The sequence below is a fragment of the Benincasa hispida genome, chromosome 4, assembly GCF_027475165.1.
Source record: "Benincasa hispida cultivar pf3 chromosome 4, pf3_genome.v1.1, whole genome shotgun sequence".
Lineage (NCBI taxonomy): Eukaryota > Viridiplantae > Streptophyta > Magnoliopsida > Cucurbitales > Cucurbitaceae > Benincasa > Benincasa hispida.
The window spans coordinates 33411477-33432840 of NC_143481.1; the positions used below are offsets into that span (position 1 = coordinate 33411477).

At 34.0% G+C, this 21364-nt stretch overlaps 1 protein-coding gene across 2 annotated transcripts; it reads left to right on the forward strand.

Annotated features, from left to right (window-relative positions):
* Positions 1-897: 897 nt before the first annotated feature.
* On the forward strand, positions 898-20461 carry SEC8 (subunit of exocyst complex 8). 2 transcript variants are annotated; one of them, XM_090312735.1, is made up of 27 exons: positions 898-1362; positions 2967-3020; positions 4080-4292; positions 4567-4740; positions 7254-7358; positions 7756-7865; positions 8545-8718; positions 9556-9733; positions 9859-9965; positions 10419-10723; positions 10822-10985; positions 11480-11595; positions 12345-12415; positions 12782-12912; positions 13001-13050; positions 13495-13595; positions 14141-14253; positions 14370-14481; positions 14786-14979; positions 15124-15209; positions 16544-16730; positions 16814-16891; positions 17948-18049; positions 18171-18245; positions 18774-18869; positions 19860-19909; positions 19997-20461. In XM_090312735.1, exons 2-27 carry the CDS (start codon positions 2979-2981, stop codon positions 20082-20084), a joined length of 3222 nt encoding a protein of 1073 aa, XP_090168861.1. In that variant the 5' UTR covers positions 898-1362; positions 2967-2978; the 3' UTR covers positions 20085-20461. The 2 variants fall into 2 exon arrangements, with proteins under 2 accessions (XP_090168861.1, XP_090168862.1); XM_090312736.1 differs by having other exon boundaries at positions 967-1166.
* The last annotated feature ends 903 nt before the right edge of the window (positions 20462-21364 follow it).

Sequence of the window (21364 nt, forward strand, 5' to 3'; positions counted from 1 at the left end):
ATATTTATGTTAAATTACAAACTTTGGTCATTAAATTTTCATATTTACATTTAATAAGTCTTTAAACTTTCATTTTTTTAAGAAAAAAAACCTTCTAATTTTATATTTAATTGGTTGAACTCTCATCTTTGTGTTTAACAAGTCTCTTGACTTTAACAAATATAAATATAAATCTTTGTATCTGTAAATTTATACTTAATACATCATGTATATATTAATCATTTTTTTAAATTAATGAACCTATTAAACATAAAATCGAAGGAAATGTGATTGTTGGAACTTTTACTTCAGTGTCCAACAAATTGATTAATTTGTATAAAAATATAGAATAAAGCAGTGACCTAGCAAATAATAAAAAAAAAAAACATTAGCAATCAGAGTAAAAAAAAAAAAAAATAACTAGATAAAAAAAAAACAGTTTATTTTATTAAAGAGTTCAAAATTTAACCCGACAAATCTATAATATAAACATTGGATTAAATACTATTTTGATCTTGTATTTTTTGTTTTGATTTGTTTTAGTCTCTGTATTTTAAAAATGTTTATTTTGATAATTGTATTTATAATTTTGGTTCATTTTAGTCGTCGAATTTTCAAAAAGTGTCCATTTTGATCCTTTAAAAATGGAAATCAAAGAACTAAAATGGTAAGTTTTTGAAAGCACAAGAATTAAAATGAACATTTTGAAAGCACAAGAACCAAAATAAATTAAAATTAAAAATATAGAGACCAAAATGAACATTTTAGAAATATAGAGACAACAAAAATAACTAAAATAAAGAATTAGTTTTTTTTAACACTAAACTAGTATTTAAACCATAAATATATTTCCATTGAATTATCGACTCAAAAATGAAAATGTAACTCATTTATGTTACTTAAATATACTATTGCTTTATTTATTAAGACCCATACTCAGACCGTGAATACCAATAACTATATATATAAATCACCAACTAATTCTTCCCGCTGGCCTCGTTGAAAATTTCTTGCTTGGACTTTAGGGCAAAATCGGCAGATCAACTCAATTTCTTTCTTCATCACCATTTTCTCACGTTCTGAGCAAAATCAGAGCACTAATTCAGCTCGCTTCTCTCGCTCATCAGCATTCCGTTAGAGCTCTGGACTCAGTTCATCTCCATCGCCGGTCGGCGAATCAAACCTCGGTGATAATCTGTAATCTCTCGTTTTCTTTCTTTTTTGGGCTGTACGTGTCAATTGTTACCCCTTTTTGGTCTATAAAGGCTGTTGGTTTCCAAAGCAAGCAACATTCGATTTCTTGTTGAATTATCTATCGTTCTCTCCGTTCCTCGTGATCTCATTTCTTCAGTCTTCTACGACAGTCAATGTCTTTTGTTTAAGGTTTGTTCTCTTGATCTATCTCAAGGTTTTTCGAATTAAGTTATGTTTAATGGCTGACGTTGATGGTTGCTGGTGATTTATCATTTTATTGGTATTTGAATCATGATTTCTGAGAATTCATGACGTGGGTCCGGTTTTCGGAGGGTGTAAACTTTTTTTAAAGGTTTTAGTTGCTGCAATCTGTTGTTATTTATGTTCCGAGCTCGCTGTAATGCGTGTAAATATAGGTCTCATTTTGCTATCAGTCCCTTCCTTGCTGTGGTCGTCTACTGTAGTCTGCTGTAACTTGGGAATTGGTGACATTTGATATCTAAAGTGGCCTATGCCCATCACGGTCCCCACACATTTGGTCGTCAAAAACTTTGTAGGATCTTTTCCATAAGTTTGAACCCATTACAAAAAATGCTTATGCTGAGGAAGTATTTATCCTCGTAGCTTCCTTAATTGGTTCAGGGTTTTACCCTTTGTGATTTTATTAAATGAAATCTGTTTCTCAAAATAAAGGAAGGGAGTTATTGCTTTCGTGCTGCATTTTGTTTATTTCCCGTAGAGTGCTTATGCTTCTCAAGGGGGAGAGGAAAAGGACGACATGCATTGAATTCATTTTAGGAATGTTATTAGTGAATAGCGTGTAGTTTTCCTTTAGTTTCTTGCTGTAGTAGATTGTTTTGCCCTTTGAGCTTGGTTTCAAGAATTAGTTGAAAGACTTGAGCTGCGCTTTAATGATTACCGGCTTGATATTCTCTAGGTAAAGGCTTGAAAAAGGGAGAACCCATAAAGAACGGAGGCAACATACAAAAATGGCCTTCAATCTAACATAATACCTAATGAGTAATTACAAAAAAGCTCAGTTGCCAACGCCTGTAGGGACATGTTGAAACTAAATATAGGACAAACCCTCTAAAAGTTTTATTGTTTCTTTCTCTCTAGAGCCCCTAAACAGTACGTGCCATAAAAACCTTGCTTTCTCACGGTTGATGAAAAGGAGGATGGAGAATGAACTCCTTAGTCATCTCTTTGCAACCTCTATGTGTGGCCAAACTAATACCGAATCTCAAAAAAAAAAAAAAAAAAGATTCCAAACTGCATAAGAAGTTTCACAAGCCCAAAGAATTTGATCTAGATCGTTTGTCAGTTTCCTGCAAAGAATGCAACATAACGACACCATCATGTTGGTCATCCTCCTCGAGATGCTATCCAAGGCATTAATTCTTCCATGGAGAACCTACCAGACAAAAAACTAAACCTTCCTATAATTCTCACTTTCCACGATGAGGCAAAGACCACTCTAGGGAGATGGGTTCACTAAACAGAGAAGAAATGCTTTACACTAGAACCCTTCAGAAGGACTAGGGTTCTAGGTATAGATATCCCTTCTCCCTGGGCTACAACGAAACTCCCCTAGCACCAGTAGAAGATTGATAATATCCAACATTTCCCTGTCGGACAAGTCTCTAGTGTTAGAAATGTTATTTGTGAATACTGTGCTGTTTGACTTTAGTTTGTTGCTATAATAGATTATTTTGCCCATTCAGCCTTGGTTTCGAGAATCGGTTGGATGACTTAAGTTGCGCTCTAACAGTTACTTGCTTGCTCCTTTTTAGGTAAGGCTCAAAATGGGAATTTTTGATGGCTTGCCAGTCCCTCCCGAGAAAGCTGTGAGTCTTCTTTTAGACACTCATTTTCATGCAGTCTTGTGGTGTGTTATATGAGTTATGGTTCTTCATTCCTTCCATACATTATTATAATTGTCCATCAATTTTATATTTTATATTTTGTCATGTTCGAAAGGAAAAGTTCTTTAATGTGATTTGTTAATACATGATCACATTACTGTGCGGAAGGATATTTGGAGGTTTACATTTGTGTTTAGAGTAATAGCTTGTAGCAGTTTCCATTTTCCTTCTGTACAGCAGGAAAGGTTCATTGATTAACAGTTTGACTCTTATTCATGATATTTGTATTACTTGGGATGCTTATTATATTCACACATCATAAATTTCTGTATTTGTATGATATGTTTGACTTCTAGTGATGGCTTTTGGAACTTCGTCAGCATTCTTCATATTGGTGCTCCTGCTGTATGTATGCCAATTTGGGAGCCTTATTTGTAATCCCCTTGGCTTTTGGGGATATTTTGTTGCCTCTTTTTGTACAACTCCATTTTTTTATGAATACACCTGATTTCGTAACAAACAAAACAAGTGAAAACTAAAACCTGCTGTGCATGTTGTGTGTGTGTCTCTCTCGTCATTCATTATGGACTTTTTTTTGTTGTGGGGGGCGGGGGGTTGTTGAGAAGCACCACTGAATTGTGACAAAGAAAGGGTTCATGGGCAATATTTCTTCTTCTTCTTCTTCTTTGCTTTTTTTGTTGCTTTTTTTGTTTTTGCTTTGTTGTGGGACTTTTGGCTTGGGAGGAATAGTGGGATTTTTCATGGGTTTGAGTGGTCTGGAGAAGATCTTGGGGATGCGATCAGGTTTAACATTTAGTGAATTTGGAAACATAAACATTATCAAGATTGCATACCTAACATGCCCTACCCAACTGATGAAGGAATTTTCCTACTTATCCTTATATTGAAATTATTTTTTCCCCTAGAAGTGATCAATGACGCTTGAGCCCAGTTTTGTTAAATATCAAATATCGATATTAACACTTTTCTAGAGGCCATGTACTAGCTATCTTGATATCTGGGTATTTTTGTTAAATGCAGTATTTGAAGGATGAACTTTTGAGAGTCGATGAGAGTTGGGCTGCTGCACGGTTTGATTCGCTTCCTCATGTTGTTCATATTCTGACGTCAAAAGATCGTGAAGGGGAAGCACAAGTTTTAAAGGAGCAGAGTGATGTTATTGAGGAAGTTGTGGATGAAGTGGTGCATGCTTTTCATGGTGGTTTCAACAAAGCCATTCAAAATTACTCCCAGGTTTATTATTATTGTCATTATTTTTGCCTATGTGCACACTTTTACTCCCTGATTACGGATTCAAATCTTCTCTTATCCTTCCAATTAGTCGTTATTTTTGGGTCATATTTTCTTTGGTTGAACCCATTGGCAGCATTGAGATTTTCTTGGTTCAATAGTATCTCGTTTCAATATATCTGTAGTGTTGTTGTAGGAATCTCTATAATTCGTAAACAACGCTTCAGAAGTTTTTTTCCCACTACAAAACTTATTTTTTAAATTGATTTTTCACCAGATATTGCGTTTATTTAGTGAATCTGCCGAAAGTATAGCAGTTTTGAAGGTTGATTTAGCCGATACAAAAAAAAGTTTCAGTGCCCGCAGTAAACAGTTGCATCAGCTTTGGTATCGTTCAGTTACATTGCGTCACATAATATCCCTTCTAGATCAAATTGAGGGCATTGCTAAGGTATGGCCTCTTAATTTTTTGGTTCTAACTCTTTACATTACCAACAAATGGTTATCTGAAATCTGTAAATTGTTGAAATTTGATTTTCGAATGGGTTCGTATGTCATAATGTTCTATTTTATGATCGATGCAGTTTACTTCTTAAAATTGTAGTAGTGAAAAGCTCTTTTGAGTACAACCACAGACCTCTTATAGCTAGTGCCCGTACAATCACAAAAAGACCCTGACCATTGATCCATTCAATCCACTTTGAGTGAAAACCCACTAATGAGAGTATTCTTTCATGAACATCCCAGTTTACTCGATCAGAGGCCTTTTCCATATCAATTTTAAGAATCCAGCCCTTTTTTTCTTTGCTCAGTAATCTTCTACTGCTTCGTTTGCTACAAGGATCGGGTCTAAAATCTGTCCTCCTCCAATGAAAGCACTTTGAGTGTCCGAGATTAAGGATGGCATCGCCTTTTTCAGCCTCTCAGATTGGACTTTGGTAATTATTTTGTAGGGAGCCGTGGTTAGATTTATGGGTCTAAAGTCTGAGACATACAGAGTCTCTTCCTGTTTAGGGTTGAGGCATATAAAATGCTCCTTGATACAAGCATTTAGTTTACTATTTAGATGGAATCCCTCGAACATTGATTACTAAGGCTGGTAGCTAGTCATTTTTGTGTAATTGTCGGACTTGATATAAATTATTCCAGCTTAGACAAACAAGACAGTACTTAGAATTAGGTTTTCCTTTTCCAACAAATGACAAATAATGGAAAAAAAATAATAATACATTGACCTTGACCTACATCAACACGATTCAGCATTTAGTCCTGCTTGAATTGCATGCCATACTGACCTGACCTTAAGCTTAAACAGATGGATTATGATAAACTCTAATTATATCAATACTTCAACACTCCTCATTACTTGTGGGCTTGAAAAGTTGTAGAAGGCTCAACAAGTGGAAATCAATAGTAATTGAGAGGAAATGACATTAAGCTTAAGCTTAAACAGATGGATTATGATAAACTCTAATTATATCAATACTTCAACACTCCTCATTACTTGTGGGCTTGAAAAGTTGTAGAAGGCTCAACAAGTGGAAATCAATAGTAATTGAGAGGAAATGACATTAAGGGGGTTCTAGAACCTCTTTTTCTAATACCGTATTAAATCATCAATCAACCCAAAATCTTGTTCTGATACTACGTTAAATCACCAATCAACCCAAAATCTTGTTATGATACTACGTTAAATCACCAAACAACCCAAAATCATATTACGATATCATGTCAAATCATCAAGCAACCTAAAAGCTTGTTCTAATACCATGTTAAATCATCCCACCCAAAATCTTAAGTTGTGGATTATGGATAAATTTTTTTATATCAATACCTCATCATATACATACCTCCATAATTATGTATATCCATTATCCCCATAGATTATTGTTGATCTATTTAATAACTAAGAAATATGACTAAGGGTGTGTTTGAAATACATTTTCAAGTGTTTAATTTAAAAAATAAGTCATTTTGGAAAAAATTGGAGTGTTTGTCAAATGGGTCTTGTATAAGGCCAGCATTCTGTTGGATTGAGCTCAAGTTCACTTCTTTTACGTTTCGTTTTCATAGTACCAACAAATGCTCTACTTAGAAAAAAAAGAGAATTGATTTCACAGCTCCTCTTTGCCCCCTATGACGTCTAGTTCTATTCTAGTAAGGCTTTTATTTACGAGGTTCTGAATACTTCATTTCTGACTTAATGGATGCACTAATGGATAAGGGGTAGTGTGGGCAATTCCTGAATATCAAGAGAACGTTGATCAATATTCAGGAAGAGATCGAGGATCCTGATCTTTGTCAACACAAGACTCGTTCAAGTGTATTTTAATAAGGATTTATCAAAAGTGTTTAAATAAAAATGAGTTTTTTTAAAAACACTTTTTTCTCAAGTCAATCCGAACGGATCCTAAATGGAGCTAAACTTGACCAAAAAAAGGAAAAAAAAAAATGAAGCAATTGATGAAGAAGACATGTACACATTGGACAGAGGGTGCGTGCACCACAATGAAGCATCGTGAACAACCCAAAATAAAGATACAAAGAGATTACAAAAATGCTTTTTGTTACATAAAAGGCAATGGTGGGGCACTGCAAATTTCTTTCATTTGAACCACAAAGAAACTTTGAAATAATCACCAGAAGTTATCATATTGCAATATCTAATATGATCTTCTATTTTGTTTTCTAATCCCTAAAGAAAGAGCTAAATGACTTTGATTACTCGGACTCTGCCTTTAACATCGAAACCTTTAAGAAAATGAAAGAACAAATGTTCTCACTTTTCTTGAAGATTGTGTTTCTCAACTTTTCAAGGCCTCATGGAAGGTGAGGTACCTAATGACTATATCCGATGTTGACTGACTCTTCTATGAAAAACGGGGTTCAATTTTAGTAGAGAACTTTTTTCATTCATTCTGAATAGTTGTAGTTGGCATAATATTCATCTGAAACATATCTCAGGTTCCGGGGCGAATTGAAAAACTGATTGCAGAAAAGCAATTTTATGCTGCAGTTCAACTACATGTTCAATCTGCGTTAATGCTTGAGCGCGAAGGGCTTCAAACAGTAAGTTTATTAAGAAAACTTTAATTGCCCAACAGGAATGTTTATATTCATCAGTTGCTTTCTAGTGTGGCTATTGCTGTGTTTCGTATGGAGAGATTGGAGAAATGAAGAGGGATAGAGGGAAAAGGGAAGGAGAGTGTGGGTAAACAGAGTTAGTTTCCATCTCTTTATGAGAGGTGAAATGGGTTAGGGGCTATTATCATGATTTGAAAATCTGAACCTAGGATTTAATAGAGCATGCTCATTTCTTCCATCCCCTGTAGGCCCTTTTTCAATTTAATGCTCCAGAAGTCTCTCATCTGGTTCCTCTTCACATATAGTTGTCATTTCTAGTATTTTAAGGATGATTAGCTTGTTCTATCGTGGATGCATTGTGATGACACCCGTTCTCATATAGGTTGGTGCTCTTCAAGATGTGCGGTCGGAGTTGACTAAATTACGGGGAGTTATTTTTTATAAAGTTTTGGAGGATTTGCATGCCCATCTTTATAATAAGGGTGATTACAGGTAATTGATTTCATATCATTCTTTTGTTGCTGGTTTGACGTCAACTTGCATCTGTATTTTTATGAATTATGATGGAGTTACTGGTCATTTATACTTACTTCAGTTGTTGGTTGTGGTTCACGTTATTATTTTTAAATGCCATTTTGATGTATATTACTATTAGGGGCATAATTATGAATTTAATCTGAAAGAGATGAAAATGAAAAATATGTTATAATTCAAATATCGTTTGGTTCTTGAATTTTATCTCTGGTTATTATTAAGTCAAGAACTTCTGAATATTTGAATTCAGTCTCTTGTTTTTGATTAAATGCTCAAACTAGTTCTTGATTAAACTCCTTAGTTGGATTTAGAAGTTGTTTACCCTTGGATATATTTGGATATTTCAATCAAACAATGAAATTGTTTCATATAAAAAAAAAGGGTGAAATTATGTCCGCCATAAATTAACGAAGTTTCTTTTTCTTTTCTGGATATGAAGCATTTGACAAAGTGACTTCTTATCTTTCGAAGGAAGAAAAAAGAAAAGAAAAGAAAAGTTGTAGGCAAGCAAATCCTCTTTGCACCTTTTTTAAGTCTTTCAGCCACTTGCTCGAAATCAAAATATGCTGTTGTGTAATTACATATTGCCTATTATATTTGGTTTTTTTTATGCTACAAATCTAATACTTTTCTGCAGTTCAGCAGCCTCAATCATGCAGGAAAGGGACGATGAAGTACCAACTGCTGAAGCTGTTGCTTTGTCTCTGAATAGCTCACAATCTCTGTCTCGAAGAACCAGGTCGCAGAGAGGTGACGGTCAATTTGGCATTCATGTAGATGGATCATTTAGAACAGGTTCTGTTGATGATGGGTAAGAGTTTTCACAACTTTCTTCAAGTTTTCTTTCTCCTTCCTCTTCTCGTATGCTCTTCCCCTAGTCTCAATAGAGGTTTCTATGATTTATTTGTTCATTTTGTAAATTTGGTATTTTTTCTGTGTTCTTGATTTAGCCTGACTTGTGAAAAATTACATTTTTTTTTTAATAAATAAATAATAAGAAACCTGCTGTATGGAGTTACAAATATATAAAAGAAAGAGAGAAACAGGAAAAACAACCTAAGGGATGGGGGAAGAGAGATTCCCTACCCGTCAAAAAAAGCTACTTGCAAAAGGCCCAATCAATTTTACTGTTGTCATTGATTTCTTGAGCTTGAACAGTTTGCTTGAGGTTATCATTGTTTAGTACATTGTAGTATTTATAGTCAGTTTGTTCTAGTAGGCTACACTATTATCATATTCATGAAAAGTTACACTATATCACTGGGAGGGGGCTCACATGGAGGGAGGAGAGATGACCAGAAAACCAATGAGCTATTAAAAAAATCTCATTGGGTTACATTATTAGTGAGATCCTTCTAAAAACTTTTTGATGTTGATTTGAAAACTATATCTCCTTCAATCTAGGCAAGGGCCTTCTTACACAGAATCACGTGCAAAGACTGCTCTCTTGTTTACCCCAAGAGCATACGACCTATCCTTCAATCTAGAGCTTTCTTACACAGTATCATTTATTAATATTTTTCGGATTGTAAAATTACATTATATTAACAGATATCATTAATATGTGACCCAACCGTTATGATTGACCTGCTGTTGACCTTGAGGAAATTATGCTGTTTTCATTATTGTTGTCTTCCCTTGTATCCAGGTCATCTTTTGATGGCCACGAGGAAGCTAGTACTTTGGAATTAAATGACGAAGCTGTTTCAGACGGTCAGTCAACTTTTTCAAGGGTCAATGGTGGAGATAGTGGGTTAAAAGAGGCGAAACTGGCTGCACGTCAATTGCCAACATGGCTTTCAAATTCCATTCCAGATGAATTTCTAGTAAGAAATATTTCTTATCTTCTCATTTGAAAAAAAAAATCAGAGAATTTTTGTAGTCTTACAGTTTGATCCTTTAACTTTTCCCTTGACTTTGTGGCTCAGTTTCTATTATATTTTGGATTTAGGAAACAATAAAGAAGCTTGATGCTCCGCTTCATGTGAAGTATTTGCAGACCATGATTGAATGTCTGTGCATGCTTGGCAAAGTTGCTGCTGCGGGTGCAATCATATGGTTTGTTTCTTGTCTAATCTTTTTCTGCCAAACATTGGGGTTGCATAAAGGCTCTCCAATTTTTCAAAGGACACTTAAGTTTTAACTCAAAAAAAGACAATAACATCATTAGGGGTGGGCTGACATATATGCTTTTTTTCTCTAAAAGTTGTGATATAATTCCAGAGAATCTTATTACAGTAAAAGATGTTTTAGATCTATCATTTAGGTGAATGTTCATTTTGCTCTTTTTTAAGGTTCCAGTTTTTTAGAATCTTAATCTTGTAGATATTGCTTCTACTCTATTTCTTCGAGGAGTATTCTTACTCTTTTCTCGGCACTTTTGTTCGTAATTATTGCTTTATTTCTCTCAAATGATCCAATCTATCATATCCAGAAAAACACTAAATCTATATTTGTTTCATCTGAATTTATTTGATCTATTAACTTCTTTAAGGTTTTCTTATATGACAGCCAAAGATTACGACCAACTATTCATGAGATAATAACTTCCAGAATCAAAGCTTATGCAGAACAAAGAAATTCTTCAAGGTTAGGCTTTGGTCAGGCTGTTCGATCCGGGACTGCTGCTCATTTTACGAAGGAACAGTTAGAAAGTTTCCATGTACCAAAACTTAAGTGCCAGAATGGGATTTCACTGGCTGGGACGTTGATTGCAGTAAGCCCCGTCTCTCCTGTGATGGCTCCTATGGGGAAAGCACAGACTTCTGCAAGAGATCTTCTTGATTCTGTTTTGGAAACTGTTGTTCGTGTATTTGGTCAGAAAACATTTTTCATATATACTTTGATAAGAATATTTTTTGTATATCCTTCTCCCTGAAATGCTGAGTGTTAATTGCCAATGGTAATCATACAGAGAATCATGTTGTTGTTGGGGAGCTTCTGGAAGCAAAAGTTTTGCGGCAAGCAGATATGAATACACCGAAGTCAATGCCAACTGATGATAATTGGAATACGGACTCTGAAGCTTCTCAAGTTACTGGAGGTTATACTATAGGCTTTGCCTTGACAGTTTTGCAGGTAATCATGTAGCTTCACTCTCTCTCTCTCCTCTCTCCTCTCTCTCTCTTCTTCTTCTTCTTCTTCTTCTTCTTCTTCTTCTTCTTCTTTCTTCTTCTCTAAAAAAAATTAAATTATAAATTAAGGAACATAGACATTTTATTAAGAAAGACATTTCATTAAGAAAAAGAAAAGGCCAAAGCCAAAACAACCTTAATGGACAAAGGGACGAGAATGACCCTTCTCCAAAAGAGTAAATGGTTCAAACTAGAAGCCTCCTATGTTGACGGTGCAAGTGAAGTAATTACAAAGGAACTTGTGTTGAGCACTTCAATGCTGGCCATGAATTGTGTAAGATCACATAGTTGTTATATTTTCACACATGTACTTTGCTTCCCTTAGGGAACCCTTAACTTTGGAGGGTCATGAAGCACATGTAGTTGGGTGTTGATATCTCTACAAAAAACTTGGTATCTAAAATTTATGTACTCTTGATATCTTCGGCTATGAAACAGAGTGAATGTCAGCAACTCATTTGTGAGATTCTGCGAGCAACTCCTGAGGCAGCATCAGCTGATGCTGCTGTACAAACAGCCAGGCTTGCGAGCAAGGCACCCTCCAAAGAAAAGAGGCATGTATTTAGTTGATCTTCTTTATCATTCTTGAGCATATTTTGGAATCCTTTTTTACCTTCATTTGGTTATCTTTTCATACTTCATCTTCATGTAACCTTTGGCACGTTAAGCTTCTTTATCAACCTTCAGCATATTTTTTTTTTTTGCTTCTTTCTTCTTTATTGTTGTTTTTCTAAATTTTTCGTGCCTTTTTGCTCTGGTCCTCTGGATTTATAATAATGTCTGGACTCTGAAGGTAGCTTCAGATATGTAATTTCTTGAAATGTTCTTGCCTACAATACAGGCAATATATAAAGGCAGTGGTACTGTTTGCTCCTTTACTCTTTGGTTTTGATGCCGTCAAGATTGGATTTGGTGTGAACATGAAGTTTAGCAGTAGATCTTCTTAATAATCCACGTGCCCCAAAATTTCTCCCCTAAATAATTAAAGGACAATCAACAAATATTGATTTTAAATTGGTGATCTTTCTTGTAACCTGCCTATAGGTGCTTGGAGTCTTAATCTACCTATTTCATTTATCAATGAAATTGTTTCTCTTCTAAATAATAACAACAACAACAACAACAACAAATATTGATTTTTCTATTCCAAATGTCTATGGTAATTCTGTTCATTCTTTAGTCTATAAAATATTCATATTTCTAGTGTATGAGAATAGTATGATACTAAAATTCCTCACGTTTATGCTTTTACTTTTCTTGAATTTTTATTGCAAAAATGCATTTTCATGCAAATGAACTGCAGGGATGGGGCAGAGGATGGTCTCACCTTCGCTTTTCGTTTCACAGATGCTACGATATCTGTTCCTAACCAAGGTGGGTATAGATATTAGTACATGCAAAATAAGAAATTTTCATTTCCCTTAAACCAAGAAGCGATGGATCTGTTTGGAGTCAGTTTCAACAACCATTACTCTGACCAAAATCGTGAAATGAACTATAAAAATTAATGAATTCCATTCCTTCAAGTGTTCTTAATTGATTATGTTGCTGTCAGAATGGTTAATAACGACCTTGTGCTCTGAACCTGGATACTCTAACTCAGTTCTATACCTTCTATAGATATTCATTCAATGCAATTGTTATTATAATGTTCTGTTGTGTATGTGTTTTTCACTCCTTCCACTTCTCTGTTAGTCAGCATATCTAAATATTTTTCCATTTTGTTTAATTATCATAAAGGCGTGGATCTCATTCGGCATGGATGGAGTAGGAAAGTTCCCAATGTATCACAAGAAGGCTATGGATCTGCGGCTGTCTTGCCTGAACAGGGATTTTATTTGGCGGCCGCCATATACCGGCCAGTTCTTCAGGTTTCTGACTGTTATTTATACAGATGATAAAATATGAACGAACGAGTCGATATTGGTTTCTATCCTGACATTTTGATATCTTCCCCAGTTCACGGATAAAGTTGCTAAAATGCTTCCCGAAAAGTACTCACAGCTGGGGTAAGGATTAAAAGCTAGAAAAATATAATAGTGTGTTTGTATCTAGACACTACTTTAAAAGGATCTCCACTCGAAATGGTTAATGATTCATTGCATAGTTCTTATTCTTCTATTCTGCATCTGGGAAATTATGAGGGAGACGGCCTAGTTAAACGATGATATGCTTTGATGATCAGCTAATATTAAAATAAGTTGCATAAGCATTGTTTGAAAATTTCCCTTATATTATTTACCTGCGTTAATTATAGAAAGAAAGTATATGTATATGATAGTGAAAATATATTATTTACATTTATCTGAAGAATTTAGTATTTGTATTTGGTATTTGGTTATTCCAAATGCATTATCCTTAGAATGGCCTTATTGTTGATTTTTATTTTTGTTTATTATTTTTTAAATTTTGCATTATTATTGATTTCAGTAATTTGATTCCTGAAATTACAGGAATGATGGATTACTTTCTTTTTTGGACAATTTTGTGAAGGACCACTTTTTGCCAACTATGTTTGTGGACTACCGAAAAAGTGTGCAACAAGCTATTTCAAGCAAGTTCTCTCACCTCTCAGCCTCTCCTTCTAAAAACTATTGGAGAATTGCAACCTGAATACATTTTCTTACAATACAAAACCTCAAAAAATTAGCCCCCATATAGTTATAAATTTTCTTAAAATAAGCATATTACTAACGTAAGCAGAAATTGAGGCATAGAGTGAAGTTGTAGAGGTTTATCCAAGCAATTTCCGTTCAGTGCAGGTTCGGGTAAATATGGAGTTCCAATGAGTTATAGTGACACAAAACTGAATTGTGCTGACCATGAAAATAATATCCTGAAAAGGCAATTCTCAGCTTTCTCCATCTACCCATTTAATTAAATATGGTGTAATAATATTTGCGATAGTAGACGTGTTTCTATTGGGCATAAAATGAGTAGATCAAATAGAGTTGTATGGTTTGTAACTTTGTAAAAGAAGAAAGAATCTTGCCTGTATACTCAGTCTGATACTTGATCAAAGACTTGTCGGTTGTTTGTGCCTTATGGGCTATGACGTTTCTAGTGAACTATATTTCTAAATTTAAGAACTCTTCATAGGTCCGGCTGCATTTCGCCCAAGGGCTCATACTGCTGTGATTTATAATTCATCCGTTGAGAGGGGTCGACCCGTCTTACAAGGACTACTGGCTATTGATTTCCTTGAGCGAGAGGCAAGTCAATATTTCTTCACTGGATAAGCTGGCTTTCCTCCTTTGCAATTATAATTCACCTTTTTGTACTTTATAGTTTGATATTCTGCATTGATGTTTGGCCTAAAAATTTCTAGGTTATTGGTTGGGCTCAAGCCATGCCCAAGTTTTCTTGCGACCTTGTGAAGTATGTGCAAACATTCCTCGAGCGAACATATGAAAGGTGTCGAACATCGTATATGGAGGCATGTGCTTTTGTTCCTTTTCTACATTCCTCTTTCTTCGGTTGGCATATACTTTATACTCATGCTATCCTTCTAATTTCAGTTTTCCTTATTGGTTGTTGAGTTTATTTTCTTCTTGCTTATTCTTCGTTGGGTTTGAAGTTTTAAACCATGAAGAATTCATACTTTGATTAATGTTACTCATTTTCTCATATAAACTCAAAACAATAGAAGAACCCCTTGTTGAATTTATTCTATAATTACCCTGTAGCATGTTTCTTTTCTTGAATCACCTTGTACTCAAGAGTTGTTGTTTTAATTCCAGGCAGTTCTTGAAAAACAGAGCTATATGCTTATTGGGAGACACGATATTGACAAATTACTGCGACTTGATCCAGCTAGTGCTTGTTTATCAAATCTCAGTAGCCCATCAGACCTAGAAAATAGTACTTCTGATGCTGAAACTGCTGAAATTGAATTAGAGCTCTCCAATTTATTATTGAACTTACCGCCAATTAAGCAGGTTTGGAAATAATATGCCCGTTATCACAACTAAGTACATTGGTTTAGCCTTCAAATTTTTAAGTTCATAGTCTGTCCTTTCCCTTCAAGAGAGAACATAAAAGTTTGAATGTAGCTTAAATGTTTTGTTAACTATTCTTTTTAGGAGTATCTAATCCGTGATGATCACAAACTAATTTTGCTGGCATCTCTTAGTGATTCACTGGAATTTGTTGCAGACTCTATTGACAAGTAAGTTCCCTAATTTGCTTGTCCACTAATTTTTATTTTCTTCTTCTTTTGTTTTTTCTATTGTTGGTAAACTTCAACTGATTCAAATTCAGGCTCGAATGATTTAGAAGTTGCTCATTGAAGTATCACGTAGAGGACCTATTCCTCTGTTCCAACGAAAGAGTTGGGGAGTGTCAGATTTTGCAGATCCGAGTGGCTTGTATATGTCATTCTCTTTGCTTGTTTTGTAGCAATCTTTGAGAATGACATCATCATTGGAGCTTGTGCATCAGAATCTTTTTGTAGAACCTTCGATATATTAACACAAATTAATTTAAATTTGTTGCTCGGTATAATTTATTACTTAAGTGATACCTTCAAGAAAGTAGGGACACAAACATTAGAAGTTCCGTTATACTTAAATCTAACACAGAAGAAAGAGAAATTGCCGTATTTTCTTGTAGACTGACGTAAGAATTTGAGAAAATACATACCAATGAAGAGATCTTGGATAATGGGCTAAAGAATTTAAAGAATTCAACTCTTAGGGTTAAATTTATAGGATTTAAATCCTGAAAAAAATCTCATTGACGGTTCTGAAGTCCTACACCCACCTTACAGGGCTGTGCGAAGATTTCTAACATTTTGTTAGCGAAGTGTCCTGTTAATAGCTGATCTAACTTATGTCAAAACTAGTAAATTTAATAAAATAAATCAGCTTAATAGTTAATATTAAAAGGGGGAAAAACTTACTTCAAGCTTCCCCTTCACAAAACTTAACTCATCCCCAGAGCTACATATGTATAGAAAACTGATTTGCGGTGTAAGATTCTTGGAGATCTGCAACATCAAATGTAGGATTGATGTTTAAGTAAATCTGAAAGCTGTGCAACATTTGCCCCTATTTTCTTTTGTATTTTTCTTATGGTCCAACACGTTTGTTCTTCAACTTATTAAATGTTCCTGTGATATATTTAAGTGAATCATGGCCTAGTCTCTTCAGCAAAAGTGTTCAACCTGTTGTGTGCATTCTATTAGGAATAGATTTCATTTTGAGAGAGTTGAAAAGGTTCTATCTCATTACAAGCTTCTATTTATCTATATTTGCCAAGATAGCTCTTTGGACAGAGATTCTTATTTTTCCTCTTTCTGGATGGAAGTTTTTGTATGGGATGAAACAATTCTTTAATTTCCATTTAAACAGATTTATTTATTTCTTATAAAAACGTTTGATGGAAGTTTCTTGTTTGCAAAGTGGAGCCCCATTTTTAGGTTGAAATATTTTTGGCGCATTTTTAATATGAATTTGATGACAGTATCCAGTCCTAAATGAACAGGTTTTTGTTTGCATACAGGTTAGGACAGACAACTTTAAGACCACCATATCAAGCAGAAGTTAACGGCAGGCACCATCATGCCCGAACAAACAGTGCACTTACTCGGGATCTGGCATCATTTTCAGAGGAGTATAGGAAATTATCTATCGACTGCCTCAAGGTTTTGCGTATTGAGATGCAACTAGAGACACTTTTCCATTTACAGGTTGAAATTTGTGGATTGCCAAGGGTTGTGGAGTTTGCTTGATTGGTAAAGGAAACAATTTTTTAATAGTAGTATTGAAACAGGAAATGACAACTAGGGATTTTATGGAGAACCAAGATGCAGAAGAGCCAGATGACTTCATTATTTCCCTCACTGCACAGGTAAGTTAGATGATTAGATATAGGATAGTAAGTGTCAGTTTAAATTGAACTGATTATATAATTTCATAATGAAGCTTTTGGTCAATACTAATTAAACTCTTGGGATGTTTAAGATCTTCTTGCTACTGTCACATTAGAAAAGCTGTATATGATGAAAATGATGAGCACTTTTAGTCATCGAAAATAGTAGATTCTAGATTTTCTTAATTGAATGAGAATAATTTCAAAAATGAATTTTTCACCAAAGTATCAGATTATAAACTCACATAGTCTCCTGAAACCCAAACCGCAGTGTTTATATTAGGCTGAGAGTGCGAGGGAAAATCGCCTTTTTATTGACAATATGTTTTTCCATTTAGATTCTTTTGATCTTTTCCTTCTAATCAAATCACGTAAAAAAAATCTTTTTCTTTTTTAATTCTCTTTCAGTAGCGATGGTTAAAACAGATTTGATTAGTTTGGTTTTTATTTTTTTGTTCCAATTTGTTTTATTTTTGGAAGGTGGTGGAATTATAACATGGGGAATGAATGCTTGAGGATGAGTAGGTAATGTTGTAAAGATAATGGATGAGTTCATTTTTGTAGCCATTTCGTATGGAAAGAATTCTAGAGATTCCCTCGGAGTTTTCCGATGTTCAAATTATATTGATGCCCGGGCATCAAAATCTACACAAATCTAAGGATTTTACAAAGCCTGGAGGTTGCTTGGTTTTTTAGGATACCCTTGCTGTCTGAATTAATTTTTAGAATTTTAGCCTTCAACTGTCAAAATACGTCTCTCTATCGACTGAATACATGGAAGAGATAATCCATAATTTATTTTGTCGCTACCTAGTTTTATTTATGTTCAGTGTTAAGACATTCATACCATTTCCTGAAAGTAATATCACTGGGAGGAACTCATTTAAAAAGTTCACTTTATTGTCCTTTGTAATTTTGATTTTTCTTATTTTGTTTCCTTGTATTTAGAGCATCAGCCTATTTTCATTTCTTCAATCAAAAGTTCCGTATCCGTTTCAAAAAGAAAAAGTTCACATTTTTTTTCCTTACCTACAGATAACACGTAGGGATGAGGAAATGGCGCCTTTTGTTTCAGGACTGAGGCGGAATTACATATTTGGAGGAATCAGTGGTATTGCAGCAAATGCATTTATCAAGGTTCACATCTTTTTCATACCTCCAGATTCTTTGGGAGTTTTCATTAGCTAACTTTTTGGATTTTAGCTTTTATTTAAATTTCCTCAGTTGGACCCTCTCACTGATAAGATTGCATGTTTAGGCGGTAGCTGACATTAAATCTATCAATCTCTTTGGCGTTCAGCAGATATGTCGGAATTCAATCGCACTTGAACAGGTACAGCATATAAATTGCATCGGTTCTGGAAAGAGTGAAGTAGCCTGAAAATAATTCGTGTTTGTCAATGGTTTGACTCACGTCGTAAAGAATGTTCTCTTCTCTAGACATTTAATCTCAACAGAACATTGCATTAATCACAGCTAAAGAAGCAGTACCACTAATATACTGGAGGATTAATAAGCTGAAAAGTTGCAATGTCTTTTAACTACATGGTGGCTGGATGGTTGATTCTTTCCGCTTTACTTTTTTAATATCACTAATTGGTGCATAAACTTATGAAGTGTTACGAAGTTCTGTTTCTACCAAAAAGTTTCCCTGTTAGCTTGACTTGGTTATAAAAGCCGATCTATGGCACTTCCATCAGTAACTGTAATTCCTCTTAATGGAAATGTAAAAATAATCTTTAGTTGGATTATATTCGGTTAATCTCAAGGCCATGGGTAGAAATAGATATAACAGGGTCGTACAGAACTACATTGTGAAAATGCTATACAGCTATAATCAATCTTATTTTATAACTTACAGGCGTTGGCAGCAATTCCTTCAGTTAATAGCGAGGTGGTACAGCAGAGATTAGATCGTGTGCGTACTTACTATGAATTATTGAACATGCCATTTGAGGTAAGTAGTTTGATTTAGTTTTAAAATCTAGGTTAAATTGTAAGTTATTTATCCTTTTAGTCTCCAAATTCTCAAAAGTGTCTGATAGGTTCTCGATAAGTTCAAAACTTTTAAAAATTAAGATCCTGTTTGGTAATCGTTTGGTTTTTGGTTTTTTGTTTTTGAAAATTAAGCTTATAGATATTACTTCCACCTTCAAATTCTTTATTGTTATTTACATTTTACCATTGGTTTAAAAAACCAAGCCAAATTTTGAAAACTAAGAAAAGTAGTTTTTTAAAAACTTGTTTTTGTTTTTGGAATTTGGCTAAGAAATTATACTTAAGAAAGATTGCAAATCATTATAAGAAAAGGGAAGAGGAAATAGGTTTAATTTTCAAAAACCAAAAATAAAAAATGAAATGGTTACCAGATCTATCGGGTTTAATTTTAGATGTTATTTGTTTTGGCCTCATTTGGTAACTATTTGATTTTTTTGTTTTTAAAAATTAAGCCTATAAATATCACTTTCATCCATTAGTCTATATGTTTTGTTTAGATTTTAGGAGTGTTTTCAAATTCAAAGCCAAAATTTAAAAACTGAGCCCCATTTGGTAACCATTTTATTTTTTGGTCTTTAGTTTTTAAAATTTAAGCCTACAAACACCTCTTACACCTCTAGATTTCTTGTTTTGTTATCTATTTATACCTACTTTTTTTAAAACAAAGCCAAATTTTGAAAACTAAAAAAGTAGTTTCTAAAAACTTGTTTTTGTTTGTAGAATTTGTTTTAAAATTCTACTATTGTGCTTAAGAAAGATGCAAACTATTGTAGGAAAATAGAAGAAAATAAGCTTAATTTTCAAAACCAAGAACAAAAATAAAATGGTTACCAAACGGGGCCTAAAAAAAATAATTTTCGATAACTTGTTTTTGTTTTTGAAAATGGGCTAAGAATTCATGTTTATATAGGAAATATGAAAACCATAAGAATAATTACTTTTCCTGCAGGCCTTGCTTGCCTTTATCATGGAGCACGAGCATTTGTTCACTGCAGCAGAGTGAGTTTAACAGTCCACATTCTCTGCTTAATTAGGATGATCGTATAGAACTACTAATCCTAAACAATGGATGTGTTCTCTTGACAGATATGCCAATCTTCTCAAGGTTCAAGTTCCAGGAAGGGAGATCCCACCCGATGCACAAGACCGTGTATCCGAGATCTTATCCCGTTAGGTTTCGTGCCACTCGTGTATCCGAGATCTTATCCCGTTAACTCCTCAAATGCTCTGGATGGCCATGTGATTTGCCAAATTTCAGGGATATCAGTTCAAAATGTCAAGCATATTGCTCGGTAGTTGTTGAAGTGAAGCTGAATGGCAACCTTCAATGGAAGTTGCTAGCTATTCCACGGTTTCATCATATGCGGTAAATTTTATCACTTCAGTTGTGGTGGTGTTTTAAATCCTTGTGTAGAATCAATTTTGGTTCTTTTTTCAGTTTGTTGATGCCTCTTCAGTTACTTCAATTCAGGTTGGTGAGAATTGTTAAATTTTTCATGTACATGTAATGTAGAAACATTTTACTTGTATAAAATTATATTATTATTATTATTTTTTTCTTTTAACTTAATTTCATTTGAAGTGAGTGTAACTTGAGTATGATGTTTTTACTAGCTCAAAACCTTTATGATATGTTTAAGAGTGATTTTGAAATAATTAAAATCATTTTTGTTATTTTCAAAATCACTTCAAAAAATTATTTTAAAATTCAAAATTAATTTTAATAGTATGAAAAATGCATTTAAAGTGTGAAATTAAACATTGGATCGAATATGAATGATTAAGAGTGTATTTTGGAGTGAATTTAACCATTTCAAAGTCACTCTCAAACATGCGTTTACACGATTTTGATGACTTAAAGTATAGGCACAAAAGATGTACAGTTCTTTTTAAATTATTTTAGAAACAACTATTTTTATTAATCTTTTTTAAAATCGGCTCAAATATTCAACACTAAGAAACTTGATTGAATGAAAATTTGATGTATTGATTAATGTAATTGTTAGTTTGGAATTTTAATTGATACAATCAAAGGGTAAAAATTGCATTGAAAAAAAGGTGCATGCCATCTGGTTGGACAGCCAATTAAATAAACTCAAAGGAAATCTTATATTGAACATAGATCTTCTAAATTGCCTCTTGGTATTTAGATGGTTGAACGATGAATAAAACTTGAAAATCCTACTCCCACAGATACGCCGTTAAATGAAAATTTGAGCAAAAGCTCTAATTAACATTAATTAAATATAAAATTAAGAAATAAATCTGTGTAACGCATCAATTTACAGAGTTTGAATCTTATCCATTCTAACCTTAGTGTCTGCCATATTCATCGACGACTTTTCAAACTAATTCTAAATATTTCTTGAAAAAAGACTAATGAATGTAGAAGTTTCTTAGAAACACGAATGTCAACAAAAACCAAGTGATTAATTCACAAAACGGTTCATCAAA